The sequence below is a fragment of the Sciurus carolinensis genome, chromosome 10, assembly GCF_902686445.1.
Source record: "Sciurus carolinensis chromosome 10, mSciCar1.2, whole genome shotgun sequence".
Taxonomy (NCBI): domain Eukaryota; kingdom Metazoa; phylum Chordata; class Mammalia; order Rodentia; family Sciuridae; genus Sciurus; species Sciurus carolinensis.
This window is the reverse complement of record NC_062222.1, coordinates 64,858,801-64,883,628: the sequence shown is the minus strand read 5'-3', so window position 1 is coordinate 64,883,628 and position 24,828 is coordinate 64,858,801. Positions and strand designations below refer to the sequence as shown.

At 31.8% G+C, this 24,828-nt stretch overlaps 1 protein-coding gene across 1 annotated transcript in view; it reads left to right on the top strand.

Moving 5' to 3' along the window:
- The window catches only part of Ccser1 (coiled-coil serine rich protein 1), a 1,248,518-nt gene that overhangs the window by 442,071 nt on the left and 781,619 nt on the right, over positions 1 to 24,828 (top strand). The window contains 1 exon segment of the mRNA XM_047566362.1: positions 405 to 609. Coding sequence (XP_047422318.1) covers positions 405 to 609 — 205 coding nt within the window.

Here is a 24,828-nt window from a genome sequence, read left to right as displayed (position 1 = left end):
TTCCGAGGTCCTTGATCCATTTTGAGTGGAGTTTTGTGTAGGGTGAGAGATAGGGGTTTAATTTCATTCTGTTGCATATGGATTTCCAGTTTTCCCAGCACCATTTGTTGAAGAGGCTATCTTTTCTCCATTGCATATTTTTGGCCCCTTTGTCTTGTATGAGAAAATTGTGTTTATTTGGGTTTGTGTCCATGTCCTCTATTCTGTACCATTGATCTACCTGTCTATTTTGGTACGAATACCATGCCGTTTGTGTTACTATTGCTTTGTAGTAGAGTTGAAGATCTGGTATTGCGATACCCCCTGCTTCACTAGATGTTTTTTCCTATCATACTATAGACATTAATCAACAACTTGGGAAATATCCTAAACATGCTACATTGTAATTTTTTTTTTCTTGTTAGGAATCTTTCCCTGAAATTAACAAAAGAAGATCAGGAAGCCAGGTGTTCCCATATAAACCGAATGCCCAGCAGTCCATCTGCAGATTGGCCCCTGCAAGGTGTGGAAGAAAATGGAGGTATAGACTCTCTGCCATTCAGACTGATGTTACAGGACTGCACAGCAGTAAAGACATTATTATTAAAGATGAAGAGAGTTCTTCAAGAGGTAATGGTTTACTCTATGATTAATGTCTTTTAGTGCTGGTGGACAATGAAGTCTACAGAAGTGCTTAGATTCTGCTCTGCTAGTAATTAACTGTGTGACATGGGGCAGGGGTCAGTTATACTCCTGGGCACCAGTATTTTCCATATATCAAATGAAGGATTTGGTGTTGTGGTTTATACATAGATACCCAAAAATTCAACTTTAAAATTTTAAGGTTCTTTGGAAGAATAAATTGACGCTGTTTCCTCTTACTCGTCAGCTGAGGAGATATGGACATCAGCCAAAAAGTTATGTATATATATTGTTACAAAGATTTTGAGAGATTAAATGTACTTCACTTTGATGATAATGGGATTTTGTTTACATACCATAAAAGTACATTTTTTTGACACAAAATAATGAACCCAGGAAAATTTAATATGAAGGTTTTGTATGATTTTGTCCACTGAATACATTTACCCTCCCCCAACCTATCCTCAGTTATTCAAATGATGAGCATGTCAGGAAAAGGTAATGGGATTTTTTTACCTTTTTCTCAAGAGTTAGACATTCTTTAGGATTCAAATGTGTTGTGGTATCATGGTATAATTACACTAGTTATATTTTTCAAGATTTCTATAAAATGTGTATACATTAATATTACTTTATAAATACACAGAGTTCCAGTGATTTTAAATTAATTCCTCTAGTAAGTTTGATTTCAAAGCAACCACCTGAGATTTGTGACTTCATAGTCAAAGACTTCATTTACATACTATTACCTTTGGTAGACTTCTCTTTATTAATTGGAGATTCTAATGGTGTGAGAACAAAAGACATTTATTATTTAGAAGTAATATTATCATTGTTAAAGGGCCTAAGCCAGAAGCCTGAATCTGGAGGTCCCAACGACTGGATTCAGTGACCAGCCCACATAGAGAGAAACGTTATGTTAAATGAAAATGTGAATTTATTAGAACTTTGCCCAAACTGGGAAGACAGCTAATCTGCCTTCCCCCAACCCACAGAAACATTATTTTTTTAGAAGGGATCATTAATGGAGAACAATTGCCAAGAAAGATTATGTGTAGATTCAGCCAGCCTGTGTACCCTGGAGTGGAACCTTGGGATATGTTGAATTATGGTTTCCTGGGTTCTGTTGCATCCTCCTGTCTCCAGGGAACTGGTCTGTGAACTGTCAGGGGAGTTTCAGTTTCTATTCTCAGCACAAATGGTTGTCTATAGGATGCAGGGTTGGAGAAAAGAGCTTGAAGAACAGGTTGGCAGGAGGACTGCATGCCCTGAGAGGAAACAATTTGAGACTTCTTTGAAAATTCTCAATTTTAAGGGAGCCCATTACATTATGGCTGCCCTATAATAATGATTACTAATATTTAACACTTTGATAATAGTAATTCTAGCAACTTTTCTGGAGACCAGGAATGAATCAGGGAGAAAGAAGGCAAATTAAGTGAAATGAATTTATAGGCTATTGGAGGCATCTAGTGATGTGTTCCCATTATGAATGCAAACCGAGGAGGTCGGTCTTTTTTTGTGTCCCATATGTGTTTATGTCACTGGGGTGATCTTTGTGCCTAAACTCTATAAAGTAATACACTAGAATGTAGAGTTTAGGCACAAAGACCACCCCAGTCTTTCAAAATATACACAAACACACATAAATACATATATATCAAATTTTAGAATTAAAACTGATCTCTGAGAATTTCAGTAACTTTGTGAGCAAACAGTTAAGAAAAGGAATAAAACTAAGTTAAATAAGCTTAATATTGAACAAATTATGTTTTTAAAAGGTTAATCAGTATTCAAAATTCATTTCCTCTCTATTTTATTATTATATATACTTACAAAGTTATTTACATTATTGGATTTGTATGGTAAAGTTCCATATATTAGCAGATGAGCATCTTTCCCACTTGTATATCCATTTATAATCATTTTGATAGTTCAAAACCAACCATGTAGGAGTATTTATACTACAGAAATTGGCAAAAAACACAAATTAGGGCTTTTTATTTTTGGCAAGTCTGTTGTTAAATATTTACCATCACTACACTATCTGACTAGTTTCTAAACTGACAGCACAATATTTTTCAGCACATGAATAAGTAAGTTAGAATCCCCCCAACCTCTGACTTAACATGCACTTTGAACCGTTTGAACAAAGCAAACTTAATAACATCTTTTTTTGTAAAAAGATAGTAATCTCAAAGTCTGTAACATTTCCCTGTTCAACTTTCAACCTGTCTCTTTGGTGTGGATTTTAAAAATAAATCAATACGAGTAAAAGGGAACTAGGAAGAACCAATAGTAGGTGTTGAGAGATTTTCTTAGGGTGCTTAATTTTATAATTTTGAACTATTTAGTGATATTCACTATAGAGGAAATAATAAGAACTTAGTGAAATTGTCTTATACTTCCATCTGTTTTTCTTCCTTAAATAGAGCTAAATAGAATTGAGCTTTAAAGGTGATGTTTGATTAGTAATAATTACATATGTTTGTGCAGCTGATTCAGAGCAGTCTTTATTGCAAACAAGTAAAAGCAATTTTATTTTATGATTAGCATAGACAACTGTTATAGAAGTAAGATATTCATAATAGATACCTTTAAAAATCATCCATTAAATGTTCTCTAAGTTAGGAATTTTCAAACTACAATTCACATTTCATTACTTTATCCGAGTTTACCTGAAAGTATTCATCTTAGATTAACAATATCTTCTTAATACAAGAGTCCAACTTTTGCACACAAATTATTTTGTAACTATGAGAGATCCTTATTATTTATTTTTAAACTAAATTAAGTATTTAATTATGAAACATCTCAGTAGAATATATTCTTGTTTGAGAGTTTTATCTTATTTATGAGTTTACAAAAAACTTATGCTTGTAAACTACAGAGCTATTTTTGTTATTTTTTAGTAATTCTTGTTTCAATAGCATTTAATCACATAGGACTATGTTCATACCTTATCAATCCCTTCATTCACTTCATTCTAAAAACATTCCTTAAAATTTTACCTTACAAACTAATATATCTGGGTACATTATATAATCGAGTCTCCTTCTGTGTTTAGAACCTGAAAAAGCAAATTAATAGGAAATAATTGAATTATAAGACTTGATTAAGTATAGATTTTATATATTCATTTTCACTGATCTCTTTGAAACCTGTAACTTGGTAGAATATAATGCATTTATGACATTTTTCAATTTAATAAATATTTTTTCTCTGACAAAATTCAAATTATCATTTGTTATTTTGAGGGGAAATCTACATGTAGCATTTGAAAATATTCAGATCTGCTGGATGTATTAGTAATTTTCTGTAATCCAGCTCTTCAGGAGACTGAATAAGGGATCCCAAGTATGAGGTCAATCTTGCCAACTTAATGAGAACCCTCTCCCAAAATTAAAAAAAAAAAAAAATTAAAAGAGTTGGGATGCAACTCAGTGAGAAAGCACCACTGGGTTCAATCTCTAGTACTGAAAATAAAACAATCTTCCTAACATTTTTGTAAGGTGTCACACTTAACACACTTATTGCATTATTTTTCTTATTTTTTAATTTTTTTATTTTTACAGACTGCATTTTGATTCATTGTACACAAATGGGGTACATCTTTTTGTTTCTATGGTGGTGCATGATGTAGATTCACACCATTTGTGTAATCATACATGTACATAGGGTAATGATGTCTGTCTCATTCCACCATTTTTCATACCCCCACTCATTTCCCTCTACTTCTTTTTTATTGGCTGTCTTAGATGTCATTAAAATTCTAAATCCTATTAGCTTGTTCAGAATGTTTTCACTTTTAGTTAATTTGTCATTAACTGGAATTTCATTATTCATTTTTCTACCTACTTTGGGTTTTACAAAAAATTGTTTTTCAATTAATTTACTCTGGGAATTAGTAATCTCTCTAGTTTGAGCTGTCATCATAGCAATGTAAATAATACTAAACTAATCCTGCTTTGTGAATCATATTTGCTATGCTCATCTATATATGGACTTTTAGCTAAATATAATTTTTAAAGGGAATATAATAGGAAAAATGAATACAACAGTGTGTTTGTGTCTGAATCACTTCAGGATAGGAACCAGGTATGGAGGTAAGTGACAGATGAAGATCTGAAGAAACTTCTTCAACAAGCCTTTTGTTGGGTTCAAGCACATGAATGCTGAAGACTTTCCAAGTGATTCTGTCATGTATCCTGGAATAGAGGCACTGGGCAAGGACATTGTGTTATAGACTGTATACATTAAACACACTTGCCCTATATACTTTTCAAAATTGCCTATAACTTTTTAAAACTATTCCTACATGAGTGATGTCCCAGTTTCTGTAGTACTTTCAGAATTGTTCTAATTCTAGTTTTCCCACCTATCAAACCAGTTCCCTCTTTGCTGTCAGACAAAAATGAATATATGATTATGTCACTCTCCTATAAGTCTTTGAATATTTCATAATTGTCTTCATGATTTTCTCAATAGTTTCCATGATGGCCTACATTTTCTAGTAGCTTAAATTATTTTATCCCTCTTCATAGTAAGTATAAATCTTCTCTTTTCTAATAAGACTCTAAGGTGCATGGTCTTGTGATCTTGTCCCTTGTCTTCTCAATCTATTACATATTTGCTGCTTAATATATAAGTGAAAGGATAATATTCCATTCAGTTTCCAGCCTGCCTTTAAAAAATTGTTAATGGACTATAAATGATAAACTTGAGTGCCTGATGAAATAAAGATCAAAATAAGTATGTATCAGGTTTTCCCTCTTTAAAAGTGTAGAATATACTATTTTCCAGACTATGAAATGGAGACACACAGTGATAATTACTAGATTTAATTTAATCGAGATCCTTATAAGTGCTAAAGACTATAAATGGGATAATCTGAAGCATTTTATATCCTTCTCTGAAGTAGGTAACTCTGGTATTTATTAACTATATTTTAATTTTTGTCTAAATCTTCAAGATTACAGGAAAAGTCTAAGGGTTTAAAGGTTTTTTTCCATATAAGTCACTCTTTTCAAATGTAGATGATTTTATTTTGACAAACCATTGTTGTAACTGCAGAGGAAAAGTATAAAATGTGAATTATTGTAAAATCATGAGTCAATATGTCTAATAGTTTTTTAAATATAAAGTCTCTAATTTTCCAACATTTGCCATTTTTCTAAATGGTGCTCTGTTGACATCTTAGATATTAATTTTGAGATGAGCCAGTGTGAATAATTTGAATGAAATATCACATTCCTCATTTCATCTTCTTTCTTTAAAGAACATTTGTTATTAAAATGCACTTGCATTCCCACCAACAATTTAAAATATCAACTCCTTTATTTAAAAAGAAAAGAAAAGAGATGATTGATTTCTGGGCCCTCTGAAATTCTACTGTTGTCACTTTTATCTTTAGTATCAATGATAAGGCAATAAAGGTAATTATAGCAAAGAAGAATTTTTTAACTTTTTCTTCCTTTCATTAATTTTTTTCTATAAAAGAAAAAAATGTTTGCTCTCTACAGGGATAGGATGTGTTTTAATGATTCTGATTAGTTTTGCTTTTCTCTTTCACATCCTTAAATAATTTGCTATACTCCATGGTATGTGACTAAGAATACTGGGAAGAGATTTCAGATGCAAATGGCAGTAGTTTCTAGTAAGATGACAAAGAATAAGACGGTTCATCAGACGTTGGGTCCCCTGCCACACCCATATACCTTTTAAATTTGTACTTAACAAATAAATAGTAGGGATGTAACTAGTAAACTTCTTGAATCACAAAACATTTAAAAATGTTAAGTGTTAAATAAATCATATGCTGATATAATAATGAGATGAATCTATTATTAAAAAATAGCTAGAAAAGTAAAAATCATGTAACCATTTGAGAATCAATGTGATTTATAAGCAGTTATAGTTGACAAAAATATTTGGAATGTGGAGTATTTGACAAAGATTTGTCATTAATTATAAAGCCCTTAACCTATTTTTTTCCTCTCAACTAATATTTCAAACTTTGATTTCATTTTCTATGAAAAGCATAATAATGAAAAACCATAAAAGGATAATTTTCAATGTGAAATGCTTGTTTTTTTAATTTTAAATACAAATCACATTTATATGACACTGCATTTTGAACTTAATTCATCATTTTTCAATTTTTTTTCTTCTGCAAATTTCAGTGAAATGATTTCAAGAGCTCTAACTGGGATTTTATAACTCACTGACATTTTCATATTAGCACATCTGAAGAGCAAAAAAAAAAAAAGTCTGTTCTATAGAATAGGAAATCCAGAAATGAATAATTCTAGAGGGTGGGAAACAAAGATGGAAAATCCTAAAGTATAAAAATATATCAGAAAGTAGAAATCAGTGTCATATATTTTTTAAGGCCTTGGAATAATTCTCTACAGCGTTTGGTGGTTTCCTGTGTGTTCTTATTTCTCTGAGTCATCCTTTCTTATAAAGTTAGCATATATTTGCAGCTGTATGGTTTTCTCATTCATAATCCGATTGGAGATATTGGTACCCAAAGACTTCTTTGATTTTGCATTGTTTTAAACCTTTTAAACTTAAACTGTAAAGTGTTTCTGTGAATATAACTCTCTTACATTCTTTTGCTTGTGAACTTTGTCCGGAGTTTATTCAATTAGATAAAAGTCACACTCCAAATCTCTTTAAGATAAGCCGTGCTCTAACATATGAAATGGCTGAGACAATTGCTTTTGGAGGAGGCATTCCACATGGCGTATTACAAAGCCTTAAGCAAAGGCACCTTCTGTCTGAACCAGGTATTCTGTCACACCACCTTTCATCTTTCAGAACAGCTCTGCAGCTACTAAATAAATTCCTGAGTTGTACATTCTTACATCTGGATGGTTGTGATTGTTAGGTTCATCAAAACCTGTGTTTATCAAAACTCCTTGATTATTCACACCGACGATGGCAACTATGACTTTATTATGGAGACTAAGTTAGGGTACTAATGCAGTTCTTAAAAAGTGTTATTACTGCTTAATTTTCTCGTCAGTTTTAGAATAAGTTAAAGAAAGTTTATAGTGTCGTCATACACATCCGTGTATCTCACTGTATACTCCCTGAAGAAACATCTGGCTTAGATAATGGTCTGTCTGAAATTCATGGAGAACTGACAGTCTACTCAATAAGAGTATTCTATTTGCAAGAGGACTGACTATAAGGCTATATAATGTGAATGGGTCTCTTTTCTATGCAAGCAATACTAATTTTCAAATGTCCTCTGGGAGAAATTAGAGAAGGTACAGAAAAACTTTCCCCTATTTGTGACCTCCTTTCAGTTACAGTTATATTGGAGGAAGTATATTAGTGTGGTAAAGACAACAAAAATGATAGATAAATCTTACTTCTGCCACATAATAGTTACTACAAAATGATTAAGGTTTTTGGGAATAGTTCATCATATGTTATATTAACAATTATTTCATAGGATTATTTGCACAACTCCACTGCATTATATATTATATCCAGTGGCCATACATGGACATGAGATATGATGATAATCTTATTTATAGGTAATTACTATTTCAAGTCAGACGGAAAATACTTGAGATTTCTTCAATGTGGGAGAATATAACAGTAAATATTTTAATAGCACAAAATGTATGTATTGAATAATAATTCAGTATTAATTATATTAATAAAGGTTATATTGGCTGAATCTAAAATAGAAATAGTATTGCATTTATACTTTTTCTGAACTTATTCAGTTATGGCAGCATACTTGACATGATATTACTTAGTAAATACTCTCATACATGTCAGTTGAATTTCCTGTTTTCAGTTCAATATCTAAGAAAGTTGTTACATGTGAGAAATTGCAGTGACAGCGCCTGGTGGTAGCAGTTAAAACAGACAGAAGGGAAAAGATGTGTGATATGTTTTGGAAGTAATGTCAACAGTACTTGCTGGTGAATTGGAATAATGTTGTGATAGAAATAGAAAAAGCAAAAAATTCTGAAAGTTGTGAATTGAGTTATGAACAGATATTCCTGTCATTCTGAGCCTGGAAGTACTAGGAGTTGCCTATATGAGGCAGAGGGAAGCAGGACTTCTATTTTGGGCAGGCAGAGGTTGAGATTCTTATTTTAACATGCACTGTATGTGTCAAATAGAATTTTGAATTAATGTGTCTGCACAGCCAGGCAGACCAGGACTGGAAATACAGATTGAGGGTCCATGATCATATAGATTCTGTTTAAAGTTATGGAGAGGAAAATTTATGTTTATAAACATCATACGATGTGCCTACATATAAAATGATCAGAAAATCAGCAAAAAGATGTCCAGTGAGAAAATACTAAAAGTGTAGATCCTGTCAAGAGGCCAAGAAAAAAACATTTCATCAAGATGGTCAACTTAAGAAATGGTACTGAGAAGTAAGTAGGATCAGGAAGATAAGCCATCAGTGGGTTTCAAGATCCTTTAGAGTTAATTCCCAAAGGATATTACCTAGTCTTTAGGAATATAAACATTTACAGCAACCAACTGAAGTGTTAATTTGTAACACCAGAGCCTACAATAGAAATAATAACCATTTCTGGCTGGTTCTTAGTTATTGAATTACTGGTTAATTCCTTTACAAGAAACTGGTCCATGATTGTGAAGGATATGAAAATTAATAATAAATGTCCTGAGTTTCAAAATTATGCTTTAAAGTATAACCAATTTTAGTTTTAGAAAGGCATCATAGATTGTATTAGATTTACCAAGAATGATAACCAAAGTATATTTTAGGTAAATTACCCTCCATATTGATGTATTATCTTTCTTTTTCTAGTGTTAGTTATTAATTAAATTATAGAGATAATCTAACAGTGATCAGAAAATTCAGGTCCTAGAATGAACTGCTCAGATTGGAATTTCAAACTGGGTGCATATGATTTGGGGCAAGGAGATAAATCTCTTCATGAAAAGCTAGTGTGTTCCTGAAATAGAATTACTAGATTAGTGTATATTCAAAATTTCTAGACAATTTCAAGTTTTTCCCAAAGTGTTTGTACCAATTTACTTGCATGCTATGGCATATTCGTCTAGTAGAATGCTGTATGCTACTATATCTCCATGTCCAACTAAGAACATTTTTAGAACAAAATTCAAGTTATAAATGAATTCATACAGAATATCAAGTTCAAAAATATGCAAATTTAAAATATATTTTTAAAGAATAGATATGTATATAGTAAAAACCATAAGAAAATAGTAAAATTAAAAAGAGATGCAATTTGCTATATGTGCAATAAAATTACCTGTTTAGAGGTAGTAGGAGAAAGGTTATGTGTAGTTAAGAAGGGAAATACAGAGGTTTTTGCATGTATTGCTTATTTTGTATTCACAATATACTTTCTTACACATTTTTTTCAAAATCATAAAGTGTACATATTTTCTTACATATGTGAAATGTATTAAAAATGTAATCTTTCCCAAGTTTATACTCTTGAGTGGCTTCACGTCCATGAAATCTGTTCTCCACTACTTTATTTTCCTCTATTTCTCCATGCTCATAAGGGTTTCAGAAAAACTGTGGTTACTTCTTTCCTGTCAATATATCTTTTGATATTTATTTGATGTCCAAATAAAAATGCAATGAGATTATGTTGAACAAGAATATGCATATAAGCCAGAGATTTATTTCCTTGTATATGTCCTTATATAGTGTACTAATTATGAGTCTCATTGAATTATTTATAAGAAAATAAACTGTAACCCAAGTTATTAATAAATGTCACCTTCCTTGTACTTAACTGCTGTGGTAATCCATTATGGGTGTCAAAATCATATTCAATGATTAATCAAAACACCACTAGTATGTTTTTGTTATGCATGTCTAACCTCTAATTTTCTTCATGAATCCAGCATTAATGTTTCTCTTATAATACCGCTCCTATACTTTTGTTCCATTCAATGGACTAAATCTGGCATCAAGAATTTCAAGCTGATACATAGCAGACACACAAAAATGGCACCCTTTAGGGTCTCCAGGGAATCCTTAGGGTGTTCAGTACTTCCAGTGCTGTGGGGAGGGAGAGATCCAGAGCCAACTAAGCAAACAGTATTGTGAAAAGGCTGCAGTTGTGTTCCTCTGAGACACATTTTTACTCAAATTGTGTTTTGTTTTCATTTGTAAATCAGAGACATTTAACTTCAGTGAAATGCTTGTTTTTAATGAGCAACCATAGGAGATGATGTTACAAATTTAAAATACATATGCAATTGCTTAGGAATAATATGAACCTTAAAGTATTTACAAGTTTACAGGTGATCAAATGTGTTTTATTAACATCTAGTGACTTATTTAAATGGAAGGCAGCTACTCCTTGACTACAATATTTTAAGCTTGATGAAAATAAAAACTTGAGGAAATTAATTATTGATTGTATTTTAGTTTAGACTCACAAGTAGAATTCAAATTTCACTATTTCAAACATTATAGTCTTAAATTATTTTCTGTTATTGTTTTGAAAGTTAATTTGGACAATAAATAGAGAAGTAGCTATTGATATAATAGAACGGACTCAATTTATATTTATGGTAAATACATGTGAAACTAAATAGCTCCATTTATCTTGTTCTTTGATTAACTTAGTTTCTGGACTTAGCGGGGAATGTGTGGAGTTTAGAAAGAATAGTTATCATTAAAGATTCACTTCACTGATATAAAAAAAATATGTTTTAGAATCTATGTTCTACATTAGGGGTCAGCAAAAGTTTTTTGTCAAGGCAAGTTAGTAAATATTTTAGGTTTTCCTGATTGTTTAGCCTGTAGTTCAACAACTAACTCTACTAAGTTGTAGAGAAACCAGATACATTGTTTAAGTGAATAAAATTTTATTTGTAAAAATAAGCAGAGGCCACATTCATAATTTGTCTTGGGCTGTCATCCTATTAGAGAAAGGTGATCGAAATATCATGGGGAGGCATTATGCCCTTAATAACAGTGGTTTAGGGAGCCACATTTAGCTTGCAGTCTAAATCCCATTCCTTTTATAGCTGAAAGGTCCTAGGCAACATATTTAAATTCTGTGCCTCTATTTTCTCATTAGTAAAGAATTTGTAGTAATAATTGGCAGACCACTTATGTTTGTTGATAATTTTTAATGTGTTAATACATTTAAAATGCATGGAGCAATGTTGGACATCCAACAAATGCTCAATATGTATTAGCTGTTATTTTATTATTATCACAAAGTATGAGGACTACTAGTGAAATAAAGAGCATGGATTTGCTATAAGACAAACCTGAATTCAAATTATAGATCTACAGCAATTTAGCAGTGTAATTTTATTAAATTTCTTTGATACCAATGAGGTTTCCTCATGTATGGTAAAAGGATAAATTTTTCATAAATTTCATAAGATTAGATTTAATTTTTGCTGGCAATGTAAAGGTCTAAAGAAATGTTAATACCCACCTCTCATCTCTTCCTTCCCTTTTAAGAATTTGAATCCTAGTGTTATTTCCAAACTAATTGCCCAGATTGAGATTCAGTCCCTGGCTTGATAACATACCATTGACTCAACGTTTTTCTCTAGCGTTGATCCTGGATTTTAGTACTCCTATTTCTTTCATGCTCCAGAACTGAATTTTTGTCCTTGAGCCTCAGGTTTGTTGCAGAGATGCTTTTACTTATTCTCAGAATCCCTAAGTACTGCTTGTCCACCTTTCTAAATCTCTCACCAAACTGCATGGTTTTATAGTAAATTTGGGGTAGGTATTAGTGAATTAACAAGTGAGTCCAAAAAAATTCAAATCTATATTTGAATTTTAAAATAATTCCAAAATTTTGTTTTCATTTTTAAGGAATATTAATAAATGTTTGTTGACATAAAGGTCTGTGTTAAACTGCTTTCCGTGCAAGAGATTGTTATAGAGATCATATTCTAAGTTCCTATTTGCATCCACATGTAAACAATTTTAATTAATCTATCTCTTCCCCCAAATAATTCTGCTTTCTTTCGAATCCATACTTCCTAGTTTTTAAAGAAAACTACTTTCTATTATTCTGGAGAGATTTAGCACTTTTGACTCAAAACATTATTTTATCATGGATTCACAGGTGAAATTTGTTTGAATTCATGATTTTCTTGATTATATTTATTTCTCACTTGGGACTTTGCAAAAGCTCACAATCAGCATATTTTCCCCCATAGTTTTAATACATGCTTATAAAAATGTGCTTTGATAAAGTGTGATCCTATTCAGTGCCTACTGAAAAATTGGTGTCCAATGTGCCACCACTGCTTCTGAAATCAGGTTGTTTTGAACCTAAGGCTGATCTTTTAATATTAGAAGGCGTCCTTATTTACTACGTGTTCTTGAGAAACATATATATTTCATTTAAGTACTTTAGAAACTTCTTTGGCTCGGGATGAGTCAAATATAACTTCCACTGGAAAGATAATTGCAAACTGTAAATATCCTTGAATTGTTTCTTCTGGACATTTCTCTTAGTTGATAACCAAGACTATCCATCTTACTGGCAAATTGCTTAACATCTGCCAAAGTTTTATTTTTTTCTTCAAGAAATCTTCATAAGAGGAAACAATATTTTGGTAATGAATAGTGGTAAAAGAGCAGTAAATATTGCCATGGATACATTTACCTCTGTGAACTATGGGCCCCAAACTGCTGACATTGATTTTGGGGGTTGGGGGTAGAAATTCTACAAATAACATGTATACCTCTGTTCATATAGCAAGTACACAAATTTTCGTTGAAAGGTAGTAACACAATGTAGTAATTTAAATATGAATTTCAAAAAATTGTAATATTATAGAGTGGATATGATACCAACATACTGTGTGTGTGTGTGTGTGTGTGTGTGTGTACTTGCATGTGCACAAGTGCCTATATTTTGGGGGATTGTTGAGTGTGATTTTGTTTATTCTGGGTTTGGAAGATGCAGTTGGAAGGATTTTTTAAAATAGTTTGAAAAATAAATGCCTTAAATAAATGCTATCACTTCTTTGTTTCCTCCCTATCAGATTAGGTCTGAACCTATTAAAAAGGTTCTGCAACCTTGCAGAAAACAATGGATGTTCACACCAGGGCATATGTTTCCCTGTACAGACTTTGCTTCTAGGCCTTTCTTGGTACCCTTATTGTTAGCTCTCATCTGTTTTTCTTTACCATGTTCACTCAATTTACTATTCCTCTCTGCTTTTAGACTCTTTCGCCTTTTTTTTCCCAACTTCTGATGTAATTTCTCCCACCTAGCCAAGAAGTACTGAATAGATTGTCTTTTAATGACCCCCACCTCCATCATTTGTATTAACCCTGTGACATTTTGTTTCTCTTTACTGCTCTAAGGTAGTAAAATTCTTGGCTTGTTTTGCTTGACAGAGAAAAATGACCTGTCTGGACCCTAAATCTCATAAAATATCTCCTTACACAAAGTATGCAATTTCCTAGTACTGTGCTCTCTACTACAGCCCCCCCATGCGTACACACATGCGCACATGCACACACACACACAATTTATGTCCATAACACAATAAGCAAACGTAAATTTGAGAAAATTTCCCTTAACCTGAAGTGAGAATTAACTTTCTTTAACACTACCAATTCTGTAGCTGTTCATATTAGTTTAACTACTATTTTTATGATTAAAAATTTGTGTGACTTTCGCTATATACAAAGTGAGCCACACTGACTACCTGCCACAAGCACCAGTTGCACTTGATCTTCATAATTTTTTAGTGAGACATCAAGAGGCTAAATCATGTTTTATGTTTCTCAGTTAAATACATATGACCATGTTAATCATCTTTAATAAGGTGCTCTAGACTTGATGTTGGCGTTACTGGCCAACTTAGCAACTCTTGGTTTTTTAAAACTTATCAAAATGTCTGTCATATTCTGCCCCTAAAATCAAACATAAAACTAGGAACACAAACAATTGTAGCCTTTTTCTTAAGAATATGTTATGTATCTGTAACATAACCCATATCAATGGAGTAAATTGTCCTGTAATAAAAATCATTTTGGAAAATGATGTAAGTTTTGAAATTTAATAAAAACAATATTGATGTTTTCAAATTTATACAAAATATCTCTTTAGAAGTAATATTGATAGTAGTGTGGGTAATAGGGAAATCAAAATCTAATTCTAAAATATTTTAGTTTACACGTGGTTGGGAGGAATTCAAATAGACCTAAGTCTTTGTCCTAAGAATTTAGAAAGTGAAGGAAGTTCAATATAGTAAGAAATCCAGAAGAAAATGAAACTGGTCAACTTATAATTAATAACCATTGACATTTTACTTATGTTAGTATTCCAGTGATATTGTTATTTTGGCAAACAATAATACATAATCATGCTTCTGTTTAGAATATAAATGGGGAAAGAAAGGCAGAGTAAAATGTGTTTAATATTATATAATTTATGTAAGTTTTTAATTATGATCACATTCCCTAACAAGATTTTATTTTATTCACTAACCCACTTAGTTTAATGGGGTTATTTTAAGGCTCAGTAGTATTATGTGCATTTATTTTATAAACATTTACCATAATTGCACAATTTATAATATATCAAAACACAATTTTCTGTTTATCAACTTATTTTCTTTGAATAAAAGAAAGGAAGGAAGGAAGGGAGAAAGAAAGGAATGGAATTACAATCAAGAAAAACATTAATCAAATTTTTGTATTCAGAAAATATTATCAGGCTTACATAGTGAAATTTCTAAAAAGAAAAAAAAAAAAAAGACATGTACTCCCCCAAAATTCACATTTAATTTCTAATTCCCCAAAGTGCCTAGATTTGAACATAGAGGCTACTCAGGTAATGAAGGTTAAATTAGGCCATAATGGTGATGCTCTGATCCAGTATGATTGATGTCCTTATAAGGAAAGGGAGAAACTCAGAGAAAATCCATGTGGAGACACAGTGAGAAAGTAGCCATCTGCAAGCCCAGGAGAGAGACCTCAGGGGAAACCAGACCTGCTGACACCTTGATCTAAGACTTCTGGCTTTCAGAAGCTTTTACTTTGAGAAAGTAAATTTACTGTTTAGTTCTCTTAGTCTGTAGTTGTTTGTTATGGCAACTCTAGACAACTAATACAGCAGCCAATCTTCCAAATAGAAAGAACAAAGCCAGAAGCAGTTTTTGTACAGGGACCTGAGGACTTTATTTGACTTGTGTAGAGAGGACCACCAAGAAAATAACATAAAACACTAAGCTCAGTGCCCCTTCTTACACATTCATCTGTATGTGGCAATAAGCTTTGAAAGCTTTGCACTCATAATAAGAAGGGGCAATGTTTCTCAAGTGGCTTCAACCTCTTAGCCAAGAGGTTAAGTAAATTTGTGCTATCTTTTTTCTTTTATTGTACAGAGGCATGTTGTGAAAATAGTAGTCCTGTCCAGAATTTAATCTGGTGTCAATATGCCAGATACACTGGAGTAATATTTATGGGGAGTAACAGAGATCAGTATGAACTGATCCAGGTCTGTGGTAGAAAGAGTATGGATTGAGGCAGTGGCAACAGATACTAAGAAAAGAGCAGAAGCTGAAGATTTTGTTAACATTAACAATCAAGGGATTAGTGATCATTATATACTGAATGTCTTCTTATATCCTGAAGTCATCCTAACTTCACAGTCCAACTTTACTAACTCTCAATGAGACTATATTTGCAGATAGGACCTGTGGGAGGATAATACAGACTACACAAGGTCATAATGGAAAACCCTTAATTTGATAGGACAGGTGTTCCTGTAAGAAAAAGGCAAGACCCTAGAAATTCTTTCTCTGCCATGTAATGAGGAAGGAGATAGCTGTTGGCTTACCAGGAAAAGATCCCTTAACAAGGACTGCCCATTCCTTGGCCTTGAATTTATAGCCTCCATGACTGTGAGGAAAAAAATATCTGCTAAGTCACCCAGTCTATGGTATTTTGTTACAGCCGTTCAAACAAACTAAAACAGAGGAGTTGGGCACTTTGAGGCCAGGATTTTTTTAAAAAGCACTTAGAGCTTTAGAGCTCACACCTCATGCTCCTCTTAATATCTAGATTATACTGCCTATCTAAAATAATGTAAAAATTTGATGAGAATTAAAGGGTCAAGAGTAAAAAAAAGTGTGAAAAAAATTTTTTAAACAAAAAAGAAGAAAATTGTGCTATTTTTATCAGAAAAGATAATACAATTTAAAAATGGGTTGTTGGACGGTTGGATTAGATTTAAAATATGGTATTTGATTTTGAAAAAGGAACATGTTAAGATAATGACAAGGATAGATTGGATGCCAGACTTCTAAAGATATTGGAGAAAATTTATGAAAAAAATAAAGTTAAAAAAAAAGTTATTCTTAAAAAAATAGAATTATAGTTGTGGAAGGAAAGAAGGGAAAATAATTGGTGAATGGAAACAAGTACTCTATCTGGTGCAGTTTCTTTAGTTGCCGATGCTTCTGCTTATTTGTTACCCAACTTCCCACTCAGTATGTGAATGAATGGTGCTTATTATTGTAAGTATTGCCTTTCCCCAATTACATACATGTTTTTCCACCACCATTTTTTTAAATACCAAGATGGAAAACCAGGGCCCACTTTGACACAGGTTTCTTCTTAGCCAGTGTGTTACTAAATCCTATTCTTTCTCTAAAAGATTTTCTGTTTCATCATTTGCTATCCATTTCTATGACCAATGCTTTAGTGCAGATTTTCTTTGCTTTAAATAAATTAAGTATTGCAATAGTCTCATAAAGAAAGAAGCAGTACTGAAATGTGTTTACCAGCATAAGCTATGTGGTTATACAGTCTTTGGGTAGAATTCCATTTCTTATATTGCATATTAAACTCCTTTGGGTAAGTTATTAATTATATATCTCTGAAACTATTTGCTTATCTATAGAATGAAGAATTGAATGATAATGTGTGGATAAAACTACTGCAGAAATATGCAGAGTAAGAAAGATACAGAAAGAGAAAGGGAGAAACGGGAAAAGAAGGAGGGAGGGAAGGAAGAAAGGAGGGAGGAGGAGAGAGAGATATTTGTTCTTCTCTTCATTAATCTCCCCATATCTATTTTATCACTTATTTTGCTTCAGAAAATTCCAGCTTCTCCCTGTCTCATAGAGAATAAAGTAAGCTTCCTTGACCTTTTTTAAAGCTTTTCATAATCTGCTTATACAAATTTATCTCTCTTCCAGTCAATGTCTGAGATCTGCTCTGGTCATTGCTATACCACTGTTTTAAGATAAATGCATGGATTCCTCCTGTAGATCACATCTTGTTTCCTTGTTTCCCATAGCATCTAGCATGATCATGGGAAGGGTTGCTGACTAAAATTCTTCAATATACGAAGAAGTGACAGATATTACAGAAACAAAAAATGTATCTTTTCTAAATAAATTTTCTTAAATCAAACAAGGTGATAGCACAGGTGGTTATTAAGTGCATCTTATTTTATATCAAATTGAATCTAGAGTTCTAGAACTTATAAAAGATATATTCATTTCTGATTTCATTGTTTTAAATTTCTTTTAACATTAATAGAAAGAAAAAAAAGAAAGCTGAATGCCTTAGAAAGTAAACTGAAAAAGGCAAATTAACACACACATATCTAGATCAAATATTAAAATATTTAATTTTTGTATAATTATCTGACAAACAACAGCAAAATTGACATTCTGAGAGATCATTACATTAATTGAACTAAATGTCATATACTTCAATTAATATAAATGTTGAAAGTTTCTATATGCCACAAATGGTAAAATAAAAATGAAAATAACATGATAATTTTTTTTTCATAGAAAAGCAACTGAACTATTAAAAATGTAGATATGTAGGTAGTTGGGGAAAAATTCATCATTTTATTTTATTTCATATGATAGCTTTTATTCCAGACTATCTTTCCAAAGAAGTTTATATAGTCAAGAAGTTGGAAGATAGTGTCTCCCTCAAGGGCATAGGATTTATTACAAAGATAATTTTTGTTAAAGATATATATTTTAGATTCTTTGGTAACAAATAATAACTGTGAGATAATGTCATCCTATTTAACTATAATAGCCATTTCTCTATGTACATGTGTCCTATAACCTTAAATATACATGTTATGATTTGGATCTAAAAGTGTTCCCCAAAGAGCTCATGTATCAGGCAGTGATCACAGGTGAAAAAGTTAAGATTATGAGAGTTGTAACTTCACCAGTAGATTAATCCATCTGATGGGTTAGTAACTTGACTGAATTCCTGGCTGGTAACTACAGACATGCTGGGTGTGGCCAGAGGAAGGTCACTGAGGTATGACTTTAGACTGTATGTGTCTCAGGTTCCTGCTGCCATGAGCCAAGCAGCACACCTCTGCCACACCCTTCCACCATGATGGCCTGCCTCACCTCAGGCCCACAGTAGTGGAATTGACTGACCATGGATTGGTACACTGAAGCTATGAGTGCAAAATAACTTTAACTTTCCGTCCTCTAAGTTTTTTTTTTTTTTTTGGTTTTTTTTTTTTTTTTTAGTTGTCAATGGATCTTTTATTTTATCTATTTATGTGTGATACTGAGTATCGAACTCAGGGCCTCATACATGCCAGGCAAGCACTCTACTACTGAGCCACAACTCCACCCCAAGGTGGTTTTGCCAGGCATTTTTGTCACAGTAATGCAGAACTAACACAACCCAAAATTTATTTAGAAAATAGCACATTATCAGTTTCATCAACACTTTTCTGCTGGAAGTATGGGCTATTGCTTTTCTGATAAAGAATTAATGATATACTTATCTGTGTTATACATCTTTTAAGTGCCCATTTATTTTCTTACCAACCTGCTTTTTTTTCATAAAATTAATTTCTTTGGGAATAAAAATTCATATTTCTAAAGAAAAACAAAAAACACTTGTTTTGAATTTCCATCAGAATTCTGCAGTTTGTTTTGTGCTTGTTTTTTATTTTTAATGATAATAGATTATATCTTTCATTATTCTATTTCCAGAGCATTGTGAATTTTATAAATCCCACATACCTTTCTCTTAGAATCTAGCTTCCCAGAGAAAGTTTATTATCCAATTATCCATTCATTCAAAACCATTTAGCCATCCTTTAAAATATGCATTACCCTTTCTTAGTTTCTTGAGATATATTAACCACATCTCTTTAAGTAAAAACCTCATACCCATCCTAAACTCTTGAGAACCTATAACTGCACAAAAGTGGGAAATGTAAAATCAATAGTGATATATTTCCCAGGAAAGAGAAAGTTTTAAAAAGGATGCTGACCAGATCATAGATGTTTCAATGGATGACTGGTAGTAGAGAGGCAGAAGATAAATAAAATTGAGATTGGTTTTTGTTTTCAGAAATTTTAATTAATTATAGTAAATAAATAAGACAGTGTACTCATTTATAACAATATAATCAAATTATACTTTTGGATATGTAAATTTGGATTATTCTGGCATTGGTTATATTTTGAAATAAGAGTTAGATTTCCACATATTATTCTGTGCCTGTGGATGCATTAATATCTCTATGGATAAAAAAAACCTTGCTCACTGTTTTGCCTGGTGATTTTTGACAGTGTGACCAAAGGAATTCTGGTTTTGTATTTCTCATGTCAGATTCTAGCAAGTTCAATAAAAAATATAATTCCCTGTTTATCTGAGTTATGGACAGTTAATCATAATAAAGTTTTATAATAGGATTTTCATATCAGCTGCTCTTTAAGGCTTTTTGGTTTGATGGGGTGAAAGATGCATTTTATGAACAAATTTCTATAGCACATTTTGCATTATGGCATGACAAAAACAGTCTAGTATTTTCATGACTTTTGATAACTATGTATTGCATGGTGAAAGAAGACTTTGAAACATTTTACATTCTCCTTTCTTTCATATTAAAACAGAAACACTCTATTTTCTAACCTTTGTCTTACTTTCCATCCCATAATGCAACACTTTCCTCCCTCTTGCTCTCACTGCCTGGCTCTGGCTTGCTCTTTCAGTCTCTCATGCTCTCTTTCTCTTTCTATACTTTTGTAATTAAAGTGCATTTGTGAACTTTTGAAGATGTGTATGGCCTTTCAGACTAGAAAACTCAGATCACATCTAATCTTACGTGTATCTTTCTGGGATAATAGCCTGGATTCTCATATTGGTTCTGATGATTTAGGTTGTTTAGCATTTCCAATTCAGGGTTTTCATGTTTTCTAGCTTGAGCTGTATGTATTAAGACAATCTAAATTTTCAAGTATTGTCAGAATATAATTTTAATAAATAATTTTAGTGCATTTCCATTTAAATTATTTTAATTTAAATGAACAGAAAGAATAGAAAGATAGGATTAAACTCTTGGGTCCAAGTAGAGGCATCATTAATATTATTCTGACAAACTTAAATGCTATCTAAAATAGTTATGTCTTAAATTCATGAAAATGAAAGACGTAGAAGACTAAACATTCTCAGAATACATATGATAAGATATTGTGAGAGCTTATGTTATTTTAATAGTCTTAATCTTTATATTTTAGGAAAATGGTTGTTCCTTCAAATGTAGATTGATTTGCTTTATTTTATTCTCCATTACCCTCAAATGATTTTCTTCACTTCATGTAACTTCTTAATATGGAGAAAAGAAATTCAGTTGTTTGATATACTCACATTCAAAATCTTTGTTTCTCTTATAGTTGTTTGACGAAAGATAACTTAAGAACTTCTTGGAATGTCTAAATGCACCCAATAAAAGGTCTTTCTGACCCTTTGTTTTCCTTTGCATGTCAAAAAAAGGTTCTGAGGGAGATAATATATGTATGTATATATGTAAACCTTCCACTCTGATTATGACTTTTTAAAATTTCTCCCTTTTGTTTTGTACATTTAAAAAGTATACTATTGGATATATTGACACATTAATCATTATATTTATTTTTATCTCTATCAAACATTCTACTGTTAAGTCTTCTTAGTCTAATAGTTTTGCTACAGTGATTTCTGGTGTTCAGTTTTTGCATAGTATGTACTTTCCACTTCTTTATTTTTTATTTTTCTTTATTCTTTCATTTTATACATCTTTTATAAGGAGAATATAATTGACTTTTATCTCTTAAAATCTAGATACAAAATCCTTTTTATGTTTTAATTACAACCTGTATTTTATTTATATTCAATGTAACTACTAACATTTGAATTGAAATATATGTTCTTAGTTTTTTCTGTATTTGGCACTTTTTACTTGTTTTGTATTCCTTTTTATATCATTTTAGATTATTATTTAATTATTCTATTTCCTGTATATTGTTAATTGTGCAATTCTTTTTTTTTTTTTTTTTTTTTTTGGATACTGGAGATTGAATTCAGGGGCACTCAACCACTGAGCAACATCTCCAGCCCTGTTTTGTACTTTATTTAGAAACAGGGTCTCACCTTGGCACCTTGCTGATGCTGAGGCTGGCTTTGAACTTGTGATGCTCCTGCCTCAGCCTCCTGAGTCACTGGGATTACAGGTGTGGGCCATTGTACCTGGCTATTTGTGCAGTCTTAAAGCCTACTTTTTAGCATCTATGCTACAGATTTCAACATGTGTCTTTGGCCTGGAGAAAATTTAAATTAAAATTTAATACATATGATTTCCAGGATAATGTGACAGGCTTAAAGCACTATGCTTTCATCTCTATCATATCTTGAATCATTTATTTTAATTTTACGGATATTTGCCCTAACACATGATCATGTCTTCAATAGTCACTACAGTTTACTCATATATTTACCATTTTCTTTGAACTTTCTACATCTCTATACCTCTGTGCTTCAAATGCTTGGAAAACTTTTTAAATATGTCTCAGTATAGACATACTGGTGATTACTTCAATTTTTTTTTTCATTTTTCCCTAAAAATACTTACTTAGATTTTATTTTTAAGGCATATTTTTAGTAGATATGGAATTTGGTACTCTCAGTTATTTTTGCTTTTAGAACTTTTATTTTCTGCTTTCTATCCTAGTGAGATTTTTATCATTCCGTTTTGGAACCTATAATTTCTTTTCTTAGACTTCTTTTAACCTTTTTTTTTCTTTGACTTTTAGTAGTTTAATGTACCATTTTATAGAATTTTGTTTGATTGTTCTTATAATTCAAATCTTATGGCTATATAACTATTCACTGTTAAAACATTTCAATCTAACTTCTCTTCAAATATTGTTTCTACCCATCTCCTCTCCTTTTTTCTTCTGGAATCCAATCAGTTGCATATATGTTGGTATTTCACCATAGACCATGTACTCTTGTGCTTTTTCCCTTGTATTCTCAGTTTTCTCTCCGTGTTTCATTCTGAGTATTTTCATCAGACCTATTATTCACTTCAGTAATCTTCTCTTGAGATATGTTAAATCAATGTTAAAAACTTTTAATACAATTTAAATATTGATTCCTGTATATTTCAGTTAATTTTTTGTGTGTATATGTATTTAATTCTTTTATGTAATTTTTCATCTCATCATATAATTTCTGTAAAGTAGCAATTATAATGATCTTAATTCTGCCTTACAACTCTATATGTAGATCTCTTAGGGTTCTATATTGGCTTTTTTTTTTCTTTGTTATTTATTTGGCTCTGTTTTGTGGTACACCTGTTAATGATTAATTAAATGAGAGGGTAAGTTTATTAACTTCTTGTAGATAGACTACTTTTCAGGCAATTGGGATCTAAACATTTCATCTCCCTCTAATCAGATATTGAAGTGATTCCAAGATAGACATCAGTCATTGGAAACCTGGTATGGTTACTAATAGAAGGAAAGCCAGGAGTTTCCCCAAGATCTCTCCTCACTGGAACAGCTAAATTCCAATGTTGTCTCTCAATCCAGTAACACTGCTGACAGGTCTATTTAAGACCTCTCATTCTCAGTTACTGGCTTTTGCTGAACTTCTCAGGTTTTGCTTTCAAATTGGCAGATGACTCCAAAGAAAAGAAGTGGCACCAAATGTCAAATTTTCCTTTCCAGATCCCCCAACCCACATACTTTTTTACTGGAATCTTGACTTTTAGTTGACTTTTCAAAGCTACATTGGAAACCTTATAAATCCTCCAAAAAGATTTTTTTGTTGTTGTTGTTGTTTTGTTTTGTTTCTTTTCTAGTCCAAACAACTTTTCTCTTTTTTTCTTAGTAGAAGCATTAATCTAATCTATAGGACAGAGAACTATGACCTGCAAACCAAATATCCCTTCCACTTGTTTTTATAAATAATATTTTATGAAAGCAAAGACATATCTATTTGTTTATGTATTGTCTGTGACTGCTTTCCTATTGCAAAGCAGGATTTGGCAGAGTTGGATACTTGTGACATAGACTTCAAGGCCTGCAAGACCAAACATGTTTATCTGGTCCTTTCCAGAAAAATTTTGCCAACTACTCTGATCCACAGCAACCAGATGAGAAAGAACTACAATTATTTATAATCTATCAGCTGATTCTCTGCCCATTTCTTCTCATAGACCAATCTTCTTGGATTGCAATTTTTATAAAATGTTTAAAATATAATTATATTTCATATGTAAAAGTAAGTTCAATGGTTCTTTCTGCCTTCACTAAATTCCTTTATATTGCTGTTCCTTGGAGCCAAAATCTATTTTTGCATTATTCATGCAAATTATTTTTAAATAAGAGAGGCTAGAAAAAAAATTCAGCAATGAAGGAATTTCCAGGAGATAAGTGTAGTTCATCCTATGAAACTCTGCTGCTTATTTATACAACCCCAAGGAGAAGAAAAAAATGTGTTTACTGAGCTTTCAACTATTTAAGTCACCAGAAAACAAACACAGTCACTGGTTATAATTACTTCAATTTAGATAAACTCTCAGTTGACTAGTGTGTATATTACTGTCAAACCATTAGTATTTCTCTTTCTAAAATTGAGAGTAATATTGTTAAATTAAAAACAAGTTATTTCTACTGTCAACTACGCTTATGCAAATAATACTCTAAAACACCCCTCCCAGGAGTAACTTCTAAAAATATGATAACGTGCATTAAAAGAGTCAATAAAGACTTAAATGCAGTTGCATTGTACATTTTCTCTGTGAGAAATATAATTTAGTATGGGAACACTGAGACTGATTTTGCAGAGCACTTTACAAATGGGGTGCCACATCTGTAATTAAAAAATTTTAAGTAATTTGAGACCAAATAGCTATACTAAAAAGATCACTCAGTATATGTATT